The sequence below is a fragment of the Atractosteus spatula genome, chromosome 1 (genome assembly GCF_055471065.1).
Source record: "Atractosteus spatula isolate fAtrSpa1 chromosome 1, fAtrSpa1.hap1, whole genome shotgun sequence".
Classification (NCBI taxonomy): domain Eukaryota; kingdom Metazoa; phylum Chordata; class Actinopteri; order Semionotiformes; family Lepisosteidae; genus Atractosteus; species Atractosteus spatula.
Window position 1 is genome coordinate 71,315,994 of NC_142706.1, and position 19,990 is coordinate 71,335,983.

At 38.2% G+C, this 19,990-nt stretch overlaps 1 protein-coding gene across 1 annotated transcript in view; it reads right to left on the bottom strand.

The window, feature by feature from the left end:
• Positions 1 to 329: 329 nt before the first annotated feature.
• Positions 330 to 19,990, bottom strand: part of LOC148841661 (atrial natriuretic peptide receptor 1) — a 41,754-nt gene continuing 22,093 nt past the window's right edge. The window contains exons 17-26 of the mRNA XM_088921270.1: positions 19,584 to 19,749; positions 18,912 to 19,064; positions 15,315 to 15,489; positions 14,629 to 14,772; positions 4,605 to 4,728; positions 3,734 to 3,802; positions 3,178 to 3,352; positions 2,251 to 2,349; positions 1,406 to 1,497; positions 330 to 821 (exon numbers count right to left, since the gene is read on the bottom strand). Coding sequence (XP_088777396.1) covers positions 774 to 821; positions 1,406 to 1,497; positions 2,251 to 2,349; positions 3,178 to 3,352; positions 3,734 to 3,802; positions 4,605 to 4,728; positions 14,629 to 14,772; positions 15,315 to 15,489; positions 18,912 to 19,064; positions 19,584 to 19,749 — 1,245 coding nt within the window. The 3' untranslated portion in view covers positions 330 to 773. The remainder of the gene's footprint in view (positions 822 to 1,405; positions 1,498 to 2,250; positions 2,350 to 3,177; positions 3,353 to 3,733; positions 3,803 to 4,604; positions 4,729 to 14,628; positions 14,773 to 15,314; positions 15,490 to 18,911; positions 19,065 to 19,583; positions 19,750 to 19,990) is intronic.

A 19,990-nucleotide genomic window follows, 5' to 3' on the forward strand; every position in this document is an offset into this window, starting at 1 on the left:
TAAACCAACAACACTGGTTGACCCATATGTCTGTTATTGCAATAACTTTTTTTTTTAATTTTTTATTTCAAATGTCTGCTACAAATACAGTAACATTTGTTAAAGTTTTGGAAATGACCTTTATTTTAATTCTAAAATTGACTATTTGTTTTGTGTTTATTTTCATCCCACGTGGAGTTCACTATTTGTGGAATTTGGAACAGTAAATAAAAACAGAATGAGAGTCAATAGGAAGTCATAATATGAGATTATCAGGAGAAATTCAGACCTTTTAAAAGAAAGACTTACTATAATTATTTTATTTTTATTAGTTTTTTTAGTGTGCGGTTGATGTCATTCCAATTTCTTTTTATTAAAAAAAAGATTAACAAGATAGTTATAGTTAGCTTTGATAAATATCTTTTTTTCCTGAATAATTTTGTTTAGATAATATTTAGCAAATAAATGTCATGCTGTCTATCAGCATAACAGAATCACAATCAGCATCAAACACTTGTATCCTGTCATTTCAAGAACTTTCATTCTGATTAATATTAAAGCAAGATTCAACTAAGTAGCAGTACCATATTGAAAAGCTAAGATAAGCTCCATAGTCCCTTACACAAGTAACTTGTAACTGTGCAGGATACCATATCAAAAGTAAGTTTTAACAGACTACAAAGCATTTTTGTGCTGCCTCCCTAATCCAAGCTCAGTTCTTTTGCATACAGTAAATTGCCTTCTAAGACATACTAAGAATTATAACTGCCCAGTACAAAAAACAGAAACTGTTCTTAAGTTTCTTCTCCCAAAAGCCAGAATGTTCGAACCAAGCCCTTTCCCTGTGAAATAATACACAAACAAAACTGTTAAAAAAGATACTATCAGCACATTCCATAAAGTCCTTTACCAAATGTTTGGATGCTAAATTTAGTTCATTGCTTCATTTGAGAACTTCCTTGTACTCACAGCAAACATTTAACCATAATTTCATATTTTTGCATGCAGAGCTTGGCTTTCAAATCATATTATTTTCAGGACATTCTGTACTTTACATCATGACACCAAAGAGAAGCAATGTTAAGACTCACAATACTCTATACTCTATTTAGATGAAAAGATGTGGAGTAATATTAAAAATTAAAAGTTTGAAACAAAAACACAAAATGTCCTTTTTAATTATTGAAATATGTTACAAGAACACAGAGCACAGTAACATATGTTACCAGACCACAGTCTAATATGCAGTATATTAACTTGACTACTTTTAAATTTTTCCACGAGAGATGCCCTATTGTCTAATCTCTTAGTGACTGACCTCTGCATTAAACCTCAAAAAGTTCCTGCTCTGTTAAACTACAGTTTGAAATTACTGATATTGATGCCTCCTCCTTGGGAGAGTAAAAGGATACAAAACAAAGCTTACCTTCATGTGGATATCCCCTCGTAGCTCAAACCGAAATGTTCTAAATTTATCTAGCAGATCTTTCGTTGAGCTGCTGACGTGAACTTTCAAGGCTAGGCAGTAAAAATAATCAAATATCAAAAGTGAGATTTGTTATGTGACAAAAACATGAAATATCCTAGACAATAGATGACAATATCTGGCCAGAATAAACTAGCAGAGGCCTGTGTCCCAGCCAGCAGTTTTCAAAACAAAGTGGCTTATGTATGTTATGGAACAAGTAATAGGTTTATTCCATGCTGAAAAAAAGAAGAAAGAGAACACAACGTTTCGGCCGTGGAGCCTTCTTCAGGTGTGAGGTTGAAGAAGGCTCCACGGCCGAAACGTTGTGTTCTCTTTCTTCTTTTTTTCAGCATGGAATAAACCTATTACTTGTTCCTTTGCAGCCTACGCATGCTGACGCAGCTACCCACCTGAACTACTTATGTATGTTATTGTGGGCTTGTCCAAAATCAAAAACGAATTTTATCTCCAGTATAAAAAATACCACATACAGTATATCTAAAAAACTACCTTCAAATGACACATATGTTCTTCCTAAATGTTAATACATACAGTAAGCCCAATTGTTTAGAACGGTGAAATTGTCTGTTCAGGACTGAATGTGGTGAATCTTCAATTGTATACATTATGAAGATAATTCCATTTTGAAACTGACAGCACTTTTAAGACTCCGTGAAATATGTTAAAATACTACACATTAAGTTCCCACAAGGAGCCAACAACCTGAGAGCATATAAAATCACTGTAAATCATAGGCAAGGGTAAATGTTTTAAAATATGATCAATGATAAGCAGAGGCTTACGTAAACCATAGGACTCCATACGAGAGGCAGTGTTGACGGTGTCCCCAAAAAGACAATAACGAGGCATTTTTAATCCCACTACTCCAGCTACACAGGGGCCTGACAGAGAGATGATGCCGTATTGATTAAATATTTCACATGAGTCATTGAACTAAATACAGCTCATTAAAGATTCTCACAGAACACAGAATCACAAAGAGATAGACAAGATTGACAAGGATGCATAGACAAGCTTAATACTCTACATGCTTGATCTTACTGGTCCTTTCCCTGCACTCGGACTTTGTACTGTACGGTATATAACTCTGTACTCTCATGTTCTGTTCTTTTGATTTTAGGTGTTGTACTACCCAATTACTCCATCCCAAAACAGACACAACTGGCAAAATAGAAAGTCGAGTGAAACTTAGGTTCACATTTTTTTTGTTTTTGGATCAAAAGCTATTTGCTGCATTATACAGTAATTAAAATATTTACAATATGAAGAAAGTGGAAGGTTGTGTACTTTTGTCTAACTAAGCAATCTTGCTTTTATCAAATATACCTACTTTTTAATCAGTTTAATGTTTAACATGCTGTAATACACAGTTTAAAATTATTAAGTCTAAACGGTATACAATTTAAATTCTGTAATTGGCAAAAGATTGTCCCTCAGCATTGATCGTGATTCGAAACCAGGCATTTTCTGCCAACAGCCCAAATGCTGCACATGAGACATTAAGATAAGCTCAGCTAAGCCCAGCTCCACCTGGTGGTATTACAAGGTATTTCACACTATTGAAAAAAACATGCTGTACTTTACAGTTCGTTGCGGAACGTCCACCGCGTTGTAGCGCAGCATACCTTGCACATTTGAATGGCAGGATCTAAGACGTTCTGTACTTGTATACAATAATACAGTACCTCTTCTTTCATCCTGGTTCTTACCTGAATGCAGTCCTATTCGAACCTTTAGCTGCTGGCCTGGCACATGTCTGTTTTCAAATTTTTTCATCGCATCCACTATTGATAAGGACATCCTTGCAATTTCTTTGGCATGCTCATCCCCGTTTCTTATGGGGAGCCCAGAAACAACCATATAGGCATCACCTATGGTTTCCACCTACAGAGAATAAGACCAAAACAAGCAACAAATAAACAAACACTGGCTGAACTTGTGAAAATCAGTTCAACTACCAGAAACATCTTTGCTTTTTACTTAGAGTACTAAGCAATGAACTATTGTGATAGTGTTTATATCTAAATTAACTGTATTCTGTATTAATTCAAAAGGGGAAATGTGAGATGATTTAGACCACGATGTGTACTGTATGCTGACAAATAAAAAAAAACACAACAGCAAGATACTGTAGATAAGCCATGGGAGATTTTGATGATAAAGCGTTTTTTGGGAACGTTGAACCCCATTTAAAATCTGACATAACAAAAGAAGATGCATGTGGGGAGAAAGCTTACTCAAAATTTGAGAAACTGACACTCTTACCTTGTAAACATCATGATTGTCAATGATATTGTCAAAGTATGTATACAAGTCATTCAGCAAATCAACAACCTAGAACAAAACATTCAATAGTCAACACCATGCTTTTTTTGCATTTGCAACTGGAGACTCCCAAACCCATAAATTTGGCAAGATCATTTTTATTCAATTTAGCGAGGTCCTAGCACCAGCTGGCCAGTACTAAAGGAATAAATACATTTGGCCTGACAGTGTGTGGAAGATGAAAGGTTACTATGATGTCATACCCTAAAACTCCCAATACTATTGAAGCCACCTGCAATCCAAGGATTTGGCACAACAGATTTCACCATTGTTGGCTGGTGAGCGAGGGTCTGTGTGTCAGCATGGAGAAATGTCTCGATTGAATCCCATTTGTGATTATTCTGCAGATGTCACAACTCAGAAATCATCAATCGGTCTCGTATGTGAAAGGAGAACTGATACAGTCCTCTAAAACAACATCACACACTCGCAAGAACCTGACTATAGGTATTTTAATGAGTCTGGTGGCCCATATTCACATTTCCGTTGCCTCTGTGGAGCTCTGACCATATGATCTTTGAGAGCTGCTTTCTTCAAGGTCTTCTACAGGTTCCCTAAGACCACCAGCAGCTTTTTAATTTAGAGTAAGGTTCAACTGGTTCAATTAAGAACACAGGTCTTTTAATTATGCTGTTTAGAGTGACAGAAAAAGTAGAAGGCAAAGTTATCAACCAGCCTGAGAGCTTTGAATTCTAAGTAGAGGAGATTTTAAAGGAGACTTTTACAGCTGCACAAAATATATTCATGCACACATGCTACATCATTAAAAACTTAATTATAATGATTAGAAAGTCTTAGAATAGGTTCTTACCTGCATTGGGGTAATGCCTGCAGACATGGCAGTAAATCCTACAATGTCACTGAAATATATAGTGACACAGTCATAAGTTTCAGCTTGCACTGTCTTCCCAGAAATGAGCTGGATGGCTACAGATCTAGAAATAAACAAGGCAACCGATACTGTAGTATAAATGCTCAAAACATAGATAGTCAAATGTTCAAACCAAAAGTGTCCAAAATATTATGTTCCCAAATGGCAATAACCTGATTGACCAATTATTTACATTCAACGGCGCTCTGTTGAATCAGGCAATCTGATGCTGATAAATGACTTAATGTTAGGTTTCAATGCAAAAAAAGTGTTGCTCAACATCATTCAATCTTATCAATACAGATTTTGCCTTCATTCACTTTTGAATATTAATATTATATTAAGCTGAACAATGCATGTACACTGCTGTGTAAAAAGCTTAACTGTAGAAGTCACAGTGTATGGTAGCTTATGCTCAAACCAGAAACTATGGGGCACTGAGAATTTGGGCTTGGGGGAACTATTATTTGTAATCCTTACAAGATGGGACACAGGTGGGCTTCTTTAAAGAAATAAAGGCACTGTCTCTAGTAGCAGCAGTTTGGCAACACATCCCACCAGAAGGCACCACTCATGCTAACTTGTGCTCCACCTCCAGGAAGGTCTATAAATAGAAGACTTTGCAAAAAATGTCTTGACAGCATGCTCTGTTACATTGCACAGTGATAGGTTTTCTGTTTCAGTTCAACATGAAAGGCTAGCATTTTTTTTTGTACTTTTAACTTCTTGAAAAGCTCCCTTAAACAAAAGTTTATCTTGATCGTTGTTGAAAAAAAACAACTGAAACAAATGGTTTTGCCACAATTTGTATTAGGATCAACAATTTACTCAAGGTCCACTGCTGTTTTAACTATTATAATGCACATTGACTGTTAATAGTACAGTTTAGTGAGCCATCACATTTACGGTCCATCCACTGTCAGAAAGCCAGTTATTCCTGGTAGGGGTCATGGTAACCCAAAGTCTATCCTGGAAGTAGGGCTCAAGTTGGCTACACCTTACAAGCTGAATCTAATTGTTCCATTGTAAGTTGTTTCTAAACATCAAAAAGGTGTTCCTCCATTCACATTCTAAAACTATAAGGCTACTTTTTGTTCCCCAAAATACAGATCTGTAAGAACTGTTAGTTTAAAGTACAATGGCTGATATTTCTCCAGAAGGTCATGAGCAGGCTGTGTTCCTGCAAATAAAGCCAGAAAACCAACGAGTTAAGAGAACAATACAAAATGGCTTAGACCTTTCAGCAGCGGTCTATGTTTATAAAGGCTTTGCATTGCAACTTTATCCAATGTTCCCTCTGGATAAAATACTGTAGAATAATGATTCCTTCTGGTACGTTCTGTGCTTCACCTGACCTCATTGTCCTAGCTGATACTTGCTGTGTGATTATGTATTGTTCAAACTAGTGCTTCAGTCAATAATTTAATGATGAGCAATCTTATTTGCAATAAAAAAATCACTCTCACCTTGGCAAACGGGGTCTCATTGAATTACTATAGAATAATAGTATACCTAGAATAGTAGACAGACCACAGACCTGTTATGCCCACTAGCTATCTGGTGTTGCTGGAATTTGATTTTTTACCTTAGATCCCTGGAGCCTTTTCCCCATTGTGGACATCTATACAGATGCAGCCATTCAAAATGCGTGCGTTATTTTGCGGCATACCCCGGTGGGCGTGGCGCGGCATCTCGCAGTGTCACGCAGTGTGACGTGTTAATCGCGCGTCATTTGACGCTCTGCCGGAAACTATCCGGCGTCACCTTGTAAAACCGCCAGGGGGAGCTTAACCTCTCATGTACAGCATTTGAGCCTTTAATTTTGAACAGTGTATTACAGCATGTTAATCTTCAGTCATTAAAATGTTGGTATATTTTATGAAAGCAAGATTGCTCAGTTGGACAAAAGTACACAACCTACCTTTATCAGAAATATTTATGCATCAAAGCCTTTACCGGAGATATTACTAATAGTATTAATAATGGATGACTTTGGACAAGCTGTATACTCAAAGTATAATTTCTTTAGCACATTTGTACAAGCACTTGGAATCTGTCCAAGCCATACTTTGTCAGGCATTTTGTTTTACTTCAACGGGCATAAAAACTTCCTTGCTTTTAACAGGGCGTTTCATAATTTCTAACTACGAAAATGATTTAAAATGCGACACCTATCATTCAACTAGAGCTTAAAATATCACAAGGAAAAATACACACCGGTATTCCATTTCTCCCTAAACATTGTAAGCTTCGAAGTCTTTAACTAACGTGATACCGGAGTCAACAAGCATACTTTTAGAATTTGATTAAAAGGGAATATAATATGGAATCGCGTATCTCAAGAATTTAATAACGGTATGATTATATCCATGTACTGCGGCAGGGCTGTGTAGGGCTGTTTCGCCTGCCTGCTCATGCGAGCTGACTGTAGCCGACTGGTCTAGGTGCGTGCCTGCCAACGGGCAGGGTGTGTGCTCGAATCCAGCTGGTGCTGAACCTTCCAGTTTTATTTATTTATTTTTTAATCGCGTAACATATTACCGTATGCAAACTGTACTGTATACAGTATGTATATGTATATTTAATGTCTTAATTGTGCCCGTTTAATTGAATTTTAAAAAATTATTTAACACGAACATTAAGCTGTTTACATCTTCCGCCTGAGAACAGTCACCCGTTGCTACCCAACGCAGAATGGTGATTGGCTGACACCATCTGACACCCCTCTGATTGGAGAAAAAAGACGTGCTAGTTTGCTATACATACTGTAACAGGAAGAGGATTTCTTTCTATTCAAAACGTGTACTTTAAAAGTTTAAGAAGTAAAAACCTTACAGCGTACACAGATTTCTAAACTGATCAGGATCGTTATCTTTGTCTTATGCATAACAATATTCACCGCTCTGTGCAGCAAATTAATAATAAACTTTATTTTATATAGCGTTTTAAACGAATAAGTAATTAGATTGCTCATAAACCTAATCACTTGCTTTTTCTTTTTATTTAGGCTCAGATTTCAACTATAGATCGTATTATTAATACCCTTGGTGATACCCCTTGGTGTTTCTCTCGCTCTCTCTCGGGTCACCTGATCATTAGCTCGAAAGATTTGAGTGCTTTGTGTATATTCTAATGGTAGTGGGGGCGGGGTGTGTGGGAACAGGTTTGGTTGAAATTGCATTGGAGATCTATGTTCTTCACACCTGAAACATTTTCTCTGAAAGCATTTTCTTCGCTGTTTAACCGATCTTGTTACAGCATGTTACAGTTTACTATTATTAACCATATTAATTTTAAGTGCTTAATGTAAAATCTTGTAAAAATATATTTTCATTGTTCAAATATACATTAAGTCTGACTATCATATAATAAGTTAAATACAAAACTAAAGAAAAAATAGGGTTAAATATAATTCAAAATATTTTGCTAACAATGTTAACTGTTTATGAATAATAAAATGTATTAGCTAAGGCGTAGGATGGCACAGTTGTTAGTATGTTTTTTGTTTTGTTTCTTTTTCATAAATACAACAGTAGTACCTGATGTCTCAGTGGCTTTCAAAATTAAATTATGCATGCAAACCTGTGAACTAGAAAGATAACTAAGATATCCATCCATTTATAATGGTGGCAAAGTGGTTAGCATTGCTATCTTGCAGCACTGGGGTCCTAGGTTCAATTCCTGCCATCCTGTGTGTGTGGGGTTTACATGTTCTCTCTGGGTTACATGGTTTTTCTCCATATGTGTGATATGACTCCCTCTCGCACTCCAAAACATACTGGTAAGTTAATTAGTTTATGGGAAACCTGGCCCTGGTCTGTGTGTGTTTGTGTCTGTCTGTCCTGTGATGGACTGGCGCTATGTCCAGGGTGTATTCTGCCTTGTGTCCGTTGCTTACTGGGATAGGCTCCAAATCCTCTGTACTGGATAAAGAGATTAGAAATGGAAGTAAAGGCACTGTGTGGATGGAACTATACACAGTGTTAGAAACCCACTATGAAATGGCAGCATCTCACTGAGAATAAAATATTTTTTACTGCTGGCTTAAGGAAACAGCCTTTCCACCTCTCTTGCACATCAGTATCCATACCTAGTTATTTAAACAAATTGCCTCTAATTATAAACATCTTAATATGCTGGCTCTGTGGATCCGCATCAGCTATGTTTGCCCATTCCTTCAATTCATGTGCATCCAACACACAGTTCAATGCCAGCAACTACACATAATCTAAAATACAATCCTTATTTCAGTATCTATGTAAACATATAGTCTGTTAACTTCATCATCTTCATCAAAAGTATGCCTAACCCCATTAGGAAGTGTTCTTGTTATAAGTGTATTCCTCAGCTTTCCCCAAACTATCTTCTTCTTGCCAACATCTCTAGTCTTTTATCCTGCAATAACTCAGCCAACACTTAAATCTCCAAAAGCTGCTTGTGTTAATTTCTTTAAATCACAAATATCATGTGTAAATACTGGCCATGTAATACTCTGCATTGTGGAATAATAGTTTATTTTAAAGGGAACTAGAGAAACTAAGAACTAGAGAAATCAAGAAAGGCTTTTTTTCTAGAATTAATAAATGCACATCCTGTTCACTGGGGAAATTAAATCCACACTGAGCAATCTTCAATATGTTCAGAATATGACAGCAAGAATCCTATCAGGGATGCATTACACCTGTTTTCAAGTCCTTGCACTGGTTACCTATCAGATTTCGAGTCAACTTCAAAATCCTTATCCTCCTTATATACTGTCCTACAACTGGTATTATTGTTCTCCGAATTATTGTACTTGACATGACTTCATTCAGCCTTTCCTGAACGTCTATGACAGGCAGAGTGAGTGCTGTTTCTGGTGCGATCTTTTACAGCTGACATTTCACTGTTTTAAACGAACAAGAAATTAGATTGCTCATAAATCACTTATTCTATATAAACACAGCGTAATTGCCCTCCGAAAATCTTCTTTTTCTTGTTCGTTTTAGAGACCTTGATCGAAACTGATTTTAGATGTCAGAAAGAATTTATTTTCTCTGTATTTCCTACATTGCTTTGTCAAGATTTTAACTTTATATCTAACTTTATATCTAGGCTCAGATTTCAACTATAAATCGTACAGTAATTAATAGCAGTAAATACTGATGTTTATACATAAAAAAGTCATGCCTTGGAGTCATGCAAAAAGTCATGCCTCAAGAGCACAGCAAAGAGTGTATTAAAAGACACTTGTATTTATCAACGCTTTCTTTTCCGTATACCAGATTTTATGGAACCACTTCAGAGGGGTGTCAGCCAGTCAGATTCCAGGATTCGGCACTTTAAAGGAAAAATACACACCGGTATTCCATTTCTCCCTAACGATTTTAAGCATCGAAGTATTTAACTAGCATGTGAAATAGCGTGTGAAAAAGTGGTAGTTTTAAGCTTTTCTGCTAATATAATATGGAATCGATATTGATTTAAATCGTGTTCTGATTTAAATCGCAAACGCGTGTTTAATTATATGTGTTTTTTAATCATAATCAGGCTAATGCAACATAAATTGATACAGTATCTTTGTCTTCTAAGCATCTTAATAAACTTTCAGCATAGCTTTCTACCCGTCAAGATTTATATTTCTTGGGATTTTGGGATCAAACGTGGAAGGATTAGATTATAATCGTTTTTATTTGTCAAATACGTGATTGTATTTCTGAATGTTATGTGACACCTACAGTAGTTCACTGCTTTAAATACATCGAATTAAGAAAGTTATGTGTAGCACTTTAGATCTTTTTTCTGAACCAGGGAAAATCTGATCATGTTTCTCTATAACAATAATAAAAAAAACTTTATTTTACATATCGCCTTTAAAAGTGGCATCTCAAAGCAATACAGTAGATCGAAAAACAGTTAAAAGGGACCAGATTAAATACCAGACAATCGCAAACGCATTTTCAATAAAATTATTTTATTCATTCAGCAGTTTGTGAGAGGAACATCCAGCAGGGAGAGACACACACACCGGTTTTCATTGACAAAATTGTTTTTTTTCAATTCCTTTTGTCTAACAGGAATGTTTTGTTTGTGGACAAACTGTTAGACAAGAGGAAAAGACCGCCTCCTCCTACGAAGCATTAATCGCGTATCTAAGGAAAATTGCAGTATACCTTTGTTCATGCACATCATTATACAGTACAGTATCTCAATTTGTATTTCGATAAAAAAAATCGTTTGCCCAGCCACTACTGTTGTTATTGTTTTTATCCTGTAAAGCGTTTTCTTTTTCTGCGTTTTCCATTTCCTTTTTCTGATCACTCGCTTTCTGGATACACATCTCACCTGTCCTGTTCTTTGTTTTCCTGGTTTGCTGATTATGCCTGCTGCGGTCCACTCCTACCCTCACACCTAAAGAATACTATTTTAAATTTCTTGGCGCAGTTCATTAACCCTTGTATGTGCTGTCCGCGCCCAAAATGCAATTAAAAAAAAGTAAAAAACCGCGCTCAAAATGCAATTTAGAGCTTAATAAGATACACTCCACAGGCAAAATTAAAGACAAAATTAAAGACGATTAAAATCTGTAATCTTTCCACTTGTACTGTGAGTCATCGGACAGTTTCTGCTTTGTGTAAGGATGGTGAGAAAGCTGTGTTCAATGTATTTAAGGGACTCAGAAGTAAAAGAAGATGCTTCATATTGCGTGACTAATTTTAAAAACCAAGTTATAAATGCAGACGCTCCCTCGGTGCCGCGCCGGGTGTAAATATCAAAGTATACATTCCCAACAAGAATTGTACCCATCTGTCAAACAAATAAAACACCTTGAATTGAATTGAGGGAGAGATGGGGGTAGTGGGACAGAGATACTGTAGACAGACTCAAGGCAAATAAGATACTTATGGGTACGCAGGCATTCACGACAGCAACATACGAAACGTTTGCACGTACTGTATAGTTAAGTTATTACTTGGTTTTCAAAGTGCAACGAAATACAATATTGTTGTTGCTGCTGTTCTGGTTGTTTTTATCCCGTAAAGCGTTTTGAGAAGCCACCTTTAAAGGCGATATATACTGTAAAACCACTGATTCTTATGGAATGTGCTCCGCAGGAGATTCAAATTTTTATTTATTTATTTTTTAATCGCGTATCTTAGGAAATCTCAGTATAACTTTGTTCATGAACAGTGGCATGTTACATTATCATTCGTTTTTTTAACAAGGCTCGCCAGCTAATGTGAATCGAAACCTGTCTTGCTAGCTTTTAAAGTCGTGCATGTGTAAACTGTACTAGAGGGCATGCAAGTTACTCTGCCCCTTTCAGCGGCAGGGAGTCCCTCTGCTGCAACACACAGCAGACAGAACGGGAGACTATTGCCTTTCATATCTGACACCAGTGAAGTAAAAGGGGTGTCTAAAGGGGTGATTTTAGACCACATTTTGGTTACTTTATTTTGTTTACTTTTAACATTTCTGTAATTTACAGTAGATGTCACAATAGAAGCCCGAAGCCTATTATACTCAGTCTAGCCTTGGATCCTCTGAGTCCCTTGACTCAGTTATTGCATATTAATTTCTTGAGATACGCGATTCCATATTATATTCCCTTTTAATCAAATTCTAAAAGTATGCTTGTTGACTCCGGTATCGCGTTACTTAAAGACTTCGATGCTTAAAATGTTTAGGGAGAAATGGAATACTGGTGTGTATGTTTTCTTTAAAGTACCGAGACCAGCCATATACTGAACGTTTAAGTTCCAAAATTAATATCGTTTATGGACTTCACACGCGTTGCAGTATGCTCCTATTCTTTTTATGCTCAGGCACTAAAATCTCCCTTCTGCTTTGTGTAAGGATGGTATCAAGAGCAATCTTAAGTGGTGAGAAAGCTGTGTTCAATGTATTTAAGGGACTCAAAAGTAAAAGAAGATGCTTCATATTGCTTGACTAATTTTAAAAACCAAGTTATAAATGCAGACGCTCCCTCGGTGCGCTGCTCTGGTGCGCCGGCTGTTACACAGTGCCTGTCTGCCGTAAGCGTTACAATATACATACCCAACACTGCTTGTACCCATCTGTCATGCAAATAAAACACCTTGAATTGAATTGAATTGAGGGGAGAGGGGGGGAATACTAAAGCCAATACTGGCTCAATACCCTCAATGGGCTTTGACGTGCTAATGCGTTGGTTTAACAGTCCGGGTGTGGCAGGCTTCCAATGTCAACTCGACTCGATTGGAAGACAATGAACGTATTTTAGCCCTAAATGAATTAATAGCAAACATGGTTTACATAAAATACATTTTTCCAAGAAAGTTTATAATAATACGATCTATAGTTGAAATCTGAGCCTACTTTAAAAATAAAGGAAAAGCATTTTCAGAGAGTAATCATGCTGTGTTTATGTAGAAAAAGCGATTAGGTTTACGAGCAATCTAATTACCTATTAGCTTAAAACGCTATTAAAAATTTACTCTGTTGCACACACACACACAATAGAAGCAGGCACCGCTGTCAGAAGGGAAGATATGTTCAAAATATCGCAAATATCGATCATGTTGCGATATTTTGAAATATAAAAGTCAATTGATTGTCCATAATATCGCTATTCTATTTTTTCGAAGAAATGTTTCTTAAAAGAAAAGACCAGCACCAGCTGGATTCGAAAACACAACCTGTCAGCTGGTAGTCACGTCTACAAGACAGCTCACATGAACAGGCAGGCGAAACAGCCCTACACAGCCCTGTCGCAGCACACGAATACCATTATTAAATTCTTTAGATACGCGATTCCATATTATATTCCCTTTTAATCAAATTCTAAAAGTATGCTTGTTGACTCCGGTATCGCGTTAGTTAAAGACTTCGAAGCTTAAAATGTTTAGGGAGAAATGGAATACTGGTGTGTATTTTTTTCTTTAAAGTACCAAGACCAGCTATACACTGTATGTTTATGTTCCAAAATTAATATCGTTTATGACCTTCACACGCGTTACAGTATGCTCCTATTCTTTTTATGCTCAGCTACTAAGATTTCCCTTCAGTGGTAAAATTCAATACCTACAACGGGCACAGCAAAGACGTTTACTGTCTTTCTACGACAGACCAACGGACCACGAGTGCCCCTGTCGGTCAACCAATCACGTACTGCGGTGCCCCGCGTCATCTTGCGTCATACTGAGCGACGTCACCTGCGGTACGTGTCTGTAACGCGCACTTTGAATGGCTGCATCTGTACCAAGGCACCTTTATTTTATTTATACCCTTGGACATATTAGAGCTGCTTTTTCTCAACTGTTTTTAACCAAACATTATGTATCACTGATAGTATTGGTAAATATTTAGTCAGCTATATACAGTAGTTGTATGCAATCATCTTCTTTAATATACTGTGCAGTAAATGGATTGGTAATATCCCATGATACTTTTCAAAAGTGTAGTGGTATGAAACAAGGTGTCCAGATTAAATTCCACTTTTGTCTTCCTAATATTCCTCCTTGCGAAATTGGCTTAGCAGTTTCTCAACTGTTCTGCTGTATAGTAGGACTGCGAGTGGAGACTGCCAGGTGTCACCCAGGTGGGTGTTCGGAAAGTTCTTTGGGATCCTTTGGAATGTAAAGCATCATGTGCTGTAAGGAATTAGTAGTAGGGCACACATTAATAATAATAATAATAATAAACTTTATTTTATATAGCTCCTTTAAATGTGGCTTCTCGAAGCACTTTATATCGCGCTTTTAATTAAATCTACCAATTAATTGTAAATGGCTTGGTGTCTGGTGTCTGTACACTGCCATAAAGCTACAATTTATCCTGCAAAATAGAGATCTCTTGGAAAAGCTTTTCGGTTAAAACAAAATGGCTAAAAGATCACTGCTAAATCACCAACAGAATTGTGTTTCTGCAATAAGAAAGGAACATATTGAATTAAAAGATAGACGTTTTAATAGATGTTTAGCATAAAATATTTTAAAATTATTACCTTGGCAACATCTGTGTTAAAAGGCTTTCTGCTTTCTTTTTCTCCTCCAGAAGTTGGGCAGTGCGCTCGTTCACAATGTCCTCAAGGTTGCTGGCGTACTGCTCCATACGAGACAACAGGTTGTCAAGAATGTTGTCACTCCCTCTGGTCAAGATGAAAAAATATTTCAGTAAGAAATAAATGGTTCTTACAAGACACAGTCTGGTGGAATTCTGCATTACAGCAGTTGTTTTTGCAGTTTTAAAATAGCCATATCTGGATTCTATGAAGTAATGAACCTGAAAGAAAATAGAACACTGTTTAATAAATATGTTAATCCCCCCTCATTAAAACCTGCACAAATAAAACCAAATACTTCAGGACTTAATGCCAAGAGGCAGCAGAAATTGTTATTTGGCCACATGGATAAGAAGTGCTATTAAATGAAGGAAGGGAGGTGGAAATTCATTGATACAACATGCTGTAGTTATTTGGTTTGGTTTCAACTACATCTTCAATTGAAAACTCAAGTCATTAACCCCAAAGCAGGTGTTAATACTACTGCACAGTACAATGAGGCAGGAATTCAATTACCTACAACTACTGTATTTTATGACTGTTTAGTTGTGACATGGGTCGGGTAAGAGAATATTAGAAACCAATAAACTGCTTGTCGGAGGTCTCTATTTCTTGAGGTCTATACTTACACATAAGGGTTTAGCTTCTTAACAGTTGCTTTCAATGAAGTAAAGTCGGGTCTCTCAGAGGGCCTCTCTCTCCAGCAACTCTTCATCAGTATCGCCAGAGGCCCGGGACACTCAGTTGTGTCGGTATAGGGTCTGAAGGGATTGCTTCCTCCCTCTTTTACCTTCTCTATAATCTCTGCAACATATTCACACTACTGAACGCAAGTGAAACCTTTAGGCAGTAACCATTTCACATTCATTTTATGCAATACATTAAATACTGTATATATCTGCGCAGTTATACAGTATATTATATCGATTACTTGCACGGCATAGATTCTTAAGCATTCATTGAATTTAGTTATCAGGAGATCACTTACTGATATTATATGTCATTTCAAAAGCTCTTATGAAATCTGGAGGAAACTAGAAAACAACATACTTTTCACAGGACTTGCTCCTGTTGTTCTGTTTCATGAATGGTATTGTTGCATTAATATTTCAATGTTTTTAAATACATACAGTATTGCTTCAAGAGAACAGAGCAAATTCTGCATTACCACTGTCTTTGATAATTACGTTTCTGGGTAACATTGCTGTAATTATTCACATAGCCTGACACATTTTGAGGTGTCTTTCCAATGTATATCACATATATAATATAATAAGTAAAAATAATCTTGCAGGAACAAATTATCATGCTTGTGACAGGATGTAAGCTCATGGGGACATGAACAGGATGCAGCTAGTGACAATGGCTGCTGGTTGACATCCAAACTGGTGCTCCCTTTCTGAAGGTGGGTAAGGTAATCTGGGAAAGGGCCATGTAAGATGAACTACTGCAGCTGAAGACTGGAGTCGCTGAAAGAGACAGCAGAGTGGGGAAAGAAAAAGAGAGCGGAGAAATGAGCTCAAAGTCATAGCCCCCACAATGAGCTGCCAAAGAACTGATATCGGACTGCAACTTTCTTGCTGAATTTGATTTTTCCTGCTTTCTTCTTTGTTGTCAAAAAGAATAAAGAGTGCGGTGGTGCGTTCTTCCCTTCTAACTTTCCCCCTCTCGCACTGTGGTGTTTGGCTGGAAATTTTGGAAACGCTGAACCCGGAGATCAGGCTGGGTGGAGAGGACAATGTTGGAAAGTCTTGTAATGGCAGAGGTCAGTTTTCAAGCCCAGGTCTAAATACCTATAGAGCATTAACCAGCAATTAATGGAAGCTCTGGTGCTCCAGAGGGGATCACCCACATCTTCAGAAGAGGGAGCAGACCTGGGATGGACGAAGAACCTGAGGATGGGACCATGAGACTGCTCTGAGGCTTTCATCATGATAGTCGAGAGAACAGCAGGGGGGGTTGGATGGCCTGAAAACACACAGGTATGTCATCAGGAGAAGAGCAGGCAGCACCACGGCTCTGCTAGCTCAAGATGCTGCCAACGTCCCCAGATTTAAAAATGGAAGTGTCCTGTCCTGGACAGGGCCGGACTGCAAAGGGCAAAGCCAGACATCAGTGTCCTATACTTTGATGATGGTTCTAGACTGCATGGTTTTGCCCAGCTACTGTTTGACGCTGGCCACTGCTGGGGGTTTCTGGGAGAGCTGTCCTGGAAAAATGCTGGAGAGAGTTGTCCAGAAGCAGTTATTGGAGGCACTGCCCTATACCACCCAGGGTTGGGTGAAGACCAAGTGGAACACAAGAGCTTCTATTAACTGCTGGTTAATGCTCTATAAATATTTCGATCTGGGCTTGAAAACCAGCCTCCACCTTTACCTGTGGAGTTTGCTGAAAATCATCTACACTACTGGGAAGAAGAAAACCCACAAGCCCGTCCAGCTAAAGCACCTGCCAAATAGAAAGGCCATAAAACTAAAGCCAACGTAGGGCCAGATTCGATCACCCCTGAGTCAACCGAATTTGCACAGAAGACAAACTAGAGGCACCTGGCGCTCATTTTCAAAAGTGTAAATGTGGAGTTGGTGTGCTAGTGTATGTTGTACCTGGGCACAGAATGGAGGACTGTCCGCAGATAGAGGTAAAGGAAATGGGAGCTGGGAGCAGGGACACACGCCAGCACAGAGGATTCAGGTAGGAAGGTAGGAGGCATGTGAAATCAAGGCTCTGCTGGACTCAGATCATGTACCAGCTCTCCAATACAGCAAATTCACAGGGGTGTGAGGTGCTATTCCACATAGACGGTAATGCATGGATATTGTTGAAAAAAAATTATACAGAGAGAGGGGATATGTCCTACCTTATCCAACAACAATATATATTTTAAAGAAATTTAACAATACTACCATAACAGTGCCTTTAATTAAATGTACAGTGTGAAACAGTGTCCATCTCCATTCCTGGTCACTGACTTGCTGTAGCAATATTCTGTACATGGACTGTGGAGAGCAGCATTAAGCAAGGTTGGACCTGGTCAGTACAAGGATATGAGATCTCTAAGGAAAATTAGGGGCTGCCTCTGTAAGAGAACCTGCTGGACCAGTAAGCAGTGCTTTCCCATGTGGACCAGAATTTCCAGTCTAATGCTCCAGAAGCCATCCTTCAAATAAGACAGAGATCTTGACAACTTAAGTCTTTAAATATCTTATGGCATTTCTTCCATAGGAGTAGGGGTGTTAAGCCCAACAATTCAACAGAACTAATTTCTAACTGCTTTACATGACAGAGATGCTGTCGCGATCCAGTTCTTTCCGGGCCCTATGCGGACGACACGATCCAGAATTGTGAAGACACGAGGGGAAAAATGGTCATGCAGGAAAAGGGTCTGGAGACAGGGGGCGTGTCCGGGAAGTGCTGGTGATCCGGGGAGGTGTGGCCGAGGCAAACAATCCATGTAAAGTCCAAACGGGGAACCCAACACAAAAGCAAGAGTCCTTAACCAGGCAATCCATCCGGGGGTTAAAACCATGAACCGGGTCGGGACCGGCAAAGGGAGGGGAATCAGGAACTGAAGGTTAAAAACAGAACGGAGCCAGACGCAGCAGGACCCTGGCTCTCACGATGCGGAAATCAATGAGAAGCCCCGGATGACGTCTGCACCTGGCTTATAAGGTGGAACAGAAGAGGGGCTGGAATAAAGAACAGGTGTGGGTAATGGGGCAGAACAAGGAAGGGCTGGAGCACCCTTAAGAGGAGGAGTAACGATCGTGACAGATGCTGTGTAGCGGGCCTGCTGGCCCATACTGTAATAACTTATTCCATGCTGAAAAGAAAAGAGACAATGTTTTGGTTGTGGTACCCTCACACTTCAGGTGTTTGTGTGAGGGTAATGGAAACTAAGGTAAAAGCAGCTTGTCACTCTGAAGGATGTTGTACTTCAGTGGTAGATTGGAATCCCATATGAAAAGTGTATTGAGATCCCTTGTGATGAAAAGTGCTATATAAATCAAAAATTTACATTTAAATTTACAATTATATCAAAACAGCAATTAGAAATGGATAGAAAACCCCAACACTTCTTTTCTGGCAAAAAAAGACCATTCCAATGCTATGTCTCATCACCGAGAGTGCTCTTTTAACTTGCAAACTATTATTTTCTTTACATGTTGTCACCCCCTCTGTATTTAAGCATATTCCAAGGTTCACTTTGATAAATATGTGTTTAATACCGTTTGCCTTCAGAACACAGCTAGGGATGAAGAACACTCCGTTGCGATACATAATTTCTTGAGCTATGATTCCAAAACTGTACACATCTCCTTTTTGTGTTCCATTTGGAGGCATATTACCCCTCAGCAGTTCAGGTGCTCTCCACAGCAAGTCTGTAAATGGACATACCACGTTTTACAAGCTATACCGTATGCAATAAATAAAACAATAGACGACAAAAGACAACAGATGTCTGTCCAACCAATTTCCAAAAGTTGCTTATTCCTGCTAAAATTCATACAAGCCTAGAGTCTATCCCAGGAGCCTATCCGAGAAGGCAAGACTACAGCCTGAACAGGACATCTGTCCATGACAGGATAAACACTGATTAACCCACCCAATGTGTTCTGGAGCAACCAGTGAAATTTAACTGAACAGAGGACGAAGATGAGGAAGACGCCCCAGTCCCCAGTCAAACCCAGAACACATGAAGCACCTTTTCCCCATTAGCAAAAATCTGTACTGTAGCACATTTATTAAACTACCACACCTCTGTACTGGCATTTATATTGAAATTGTTTTGTATCTATTCTATTCATGCACAAATACATACAAAGAGATAAATCATCGAGTTAATCTTTGGCCCACACAGGCTTGTAGTGGAAGGAACAGTTTTTGTTGATTTAACTTACGCTGCCAGTGCTCTTGGCTGTTCTGAATGCCAGCTGTATTGGGCCGTCTGAGGTTGCTCAGGCCAAAGTCTGTGATTTTTAAAACAAACCTGCTGTCTACCACACAGTTTGAAGAAGAAAGATGCCCATGTGACCGCAAATAACTCTTGTGAATGTAGTCCATTCCCTGAAGGAAACAAAAATCGCAATGAAGCACCTGAAGATTATGAAATGGTACAGTTAGGACTTACATACATTTACACACATACAGCATTTAGGTGTAAGAACAAAAATGTATGTGTATGAAAACTAAATATAATTTAAAAACAAAAATAAAGGGAATGAAACATTTGTTTTTATGTATTAATTTTCTAAATAGCTTTATCTAGTTCAGGGTTGCAGGAATCTGATTTTTTCAAATTCATTTA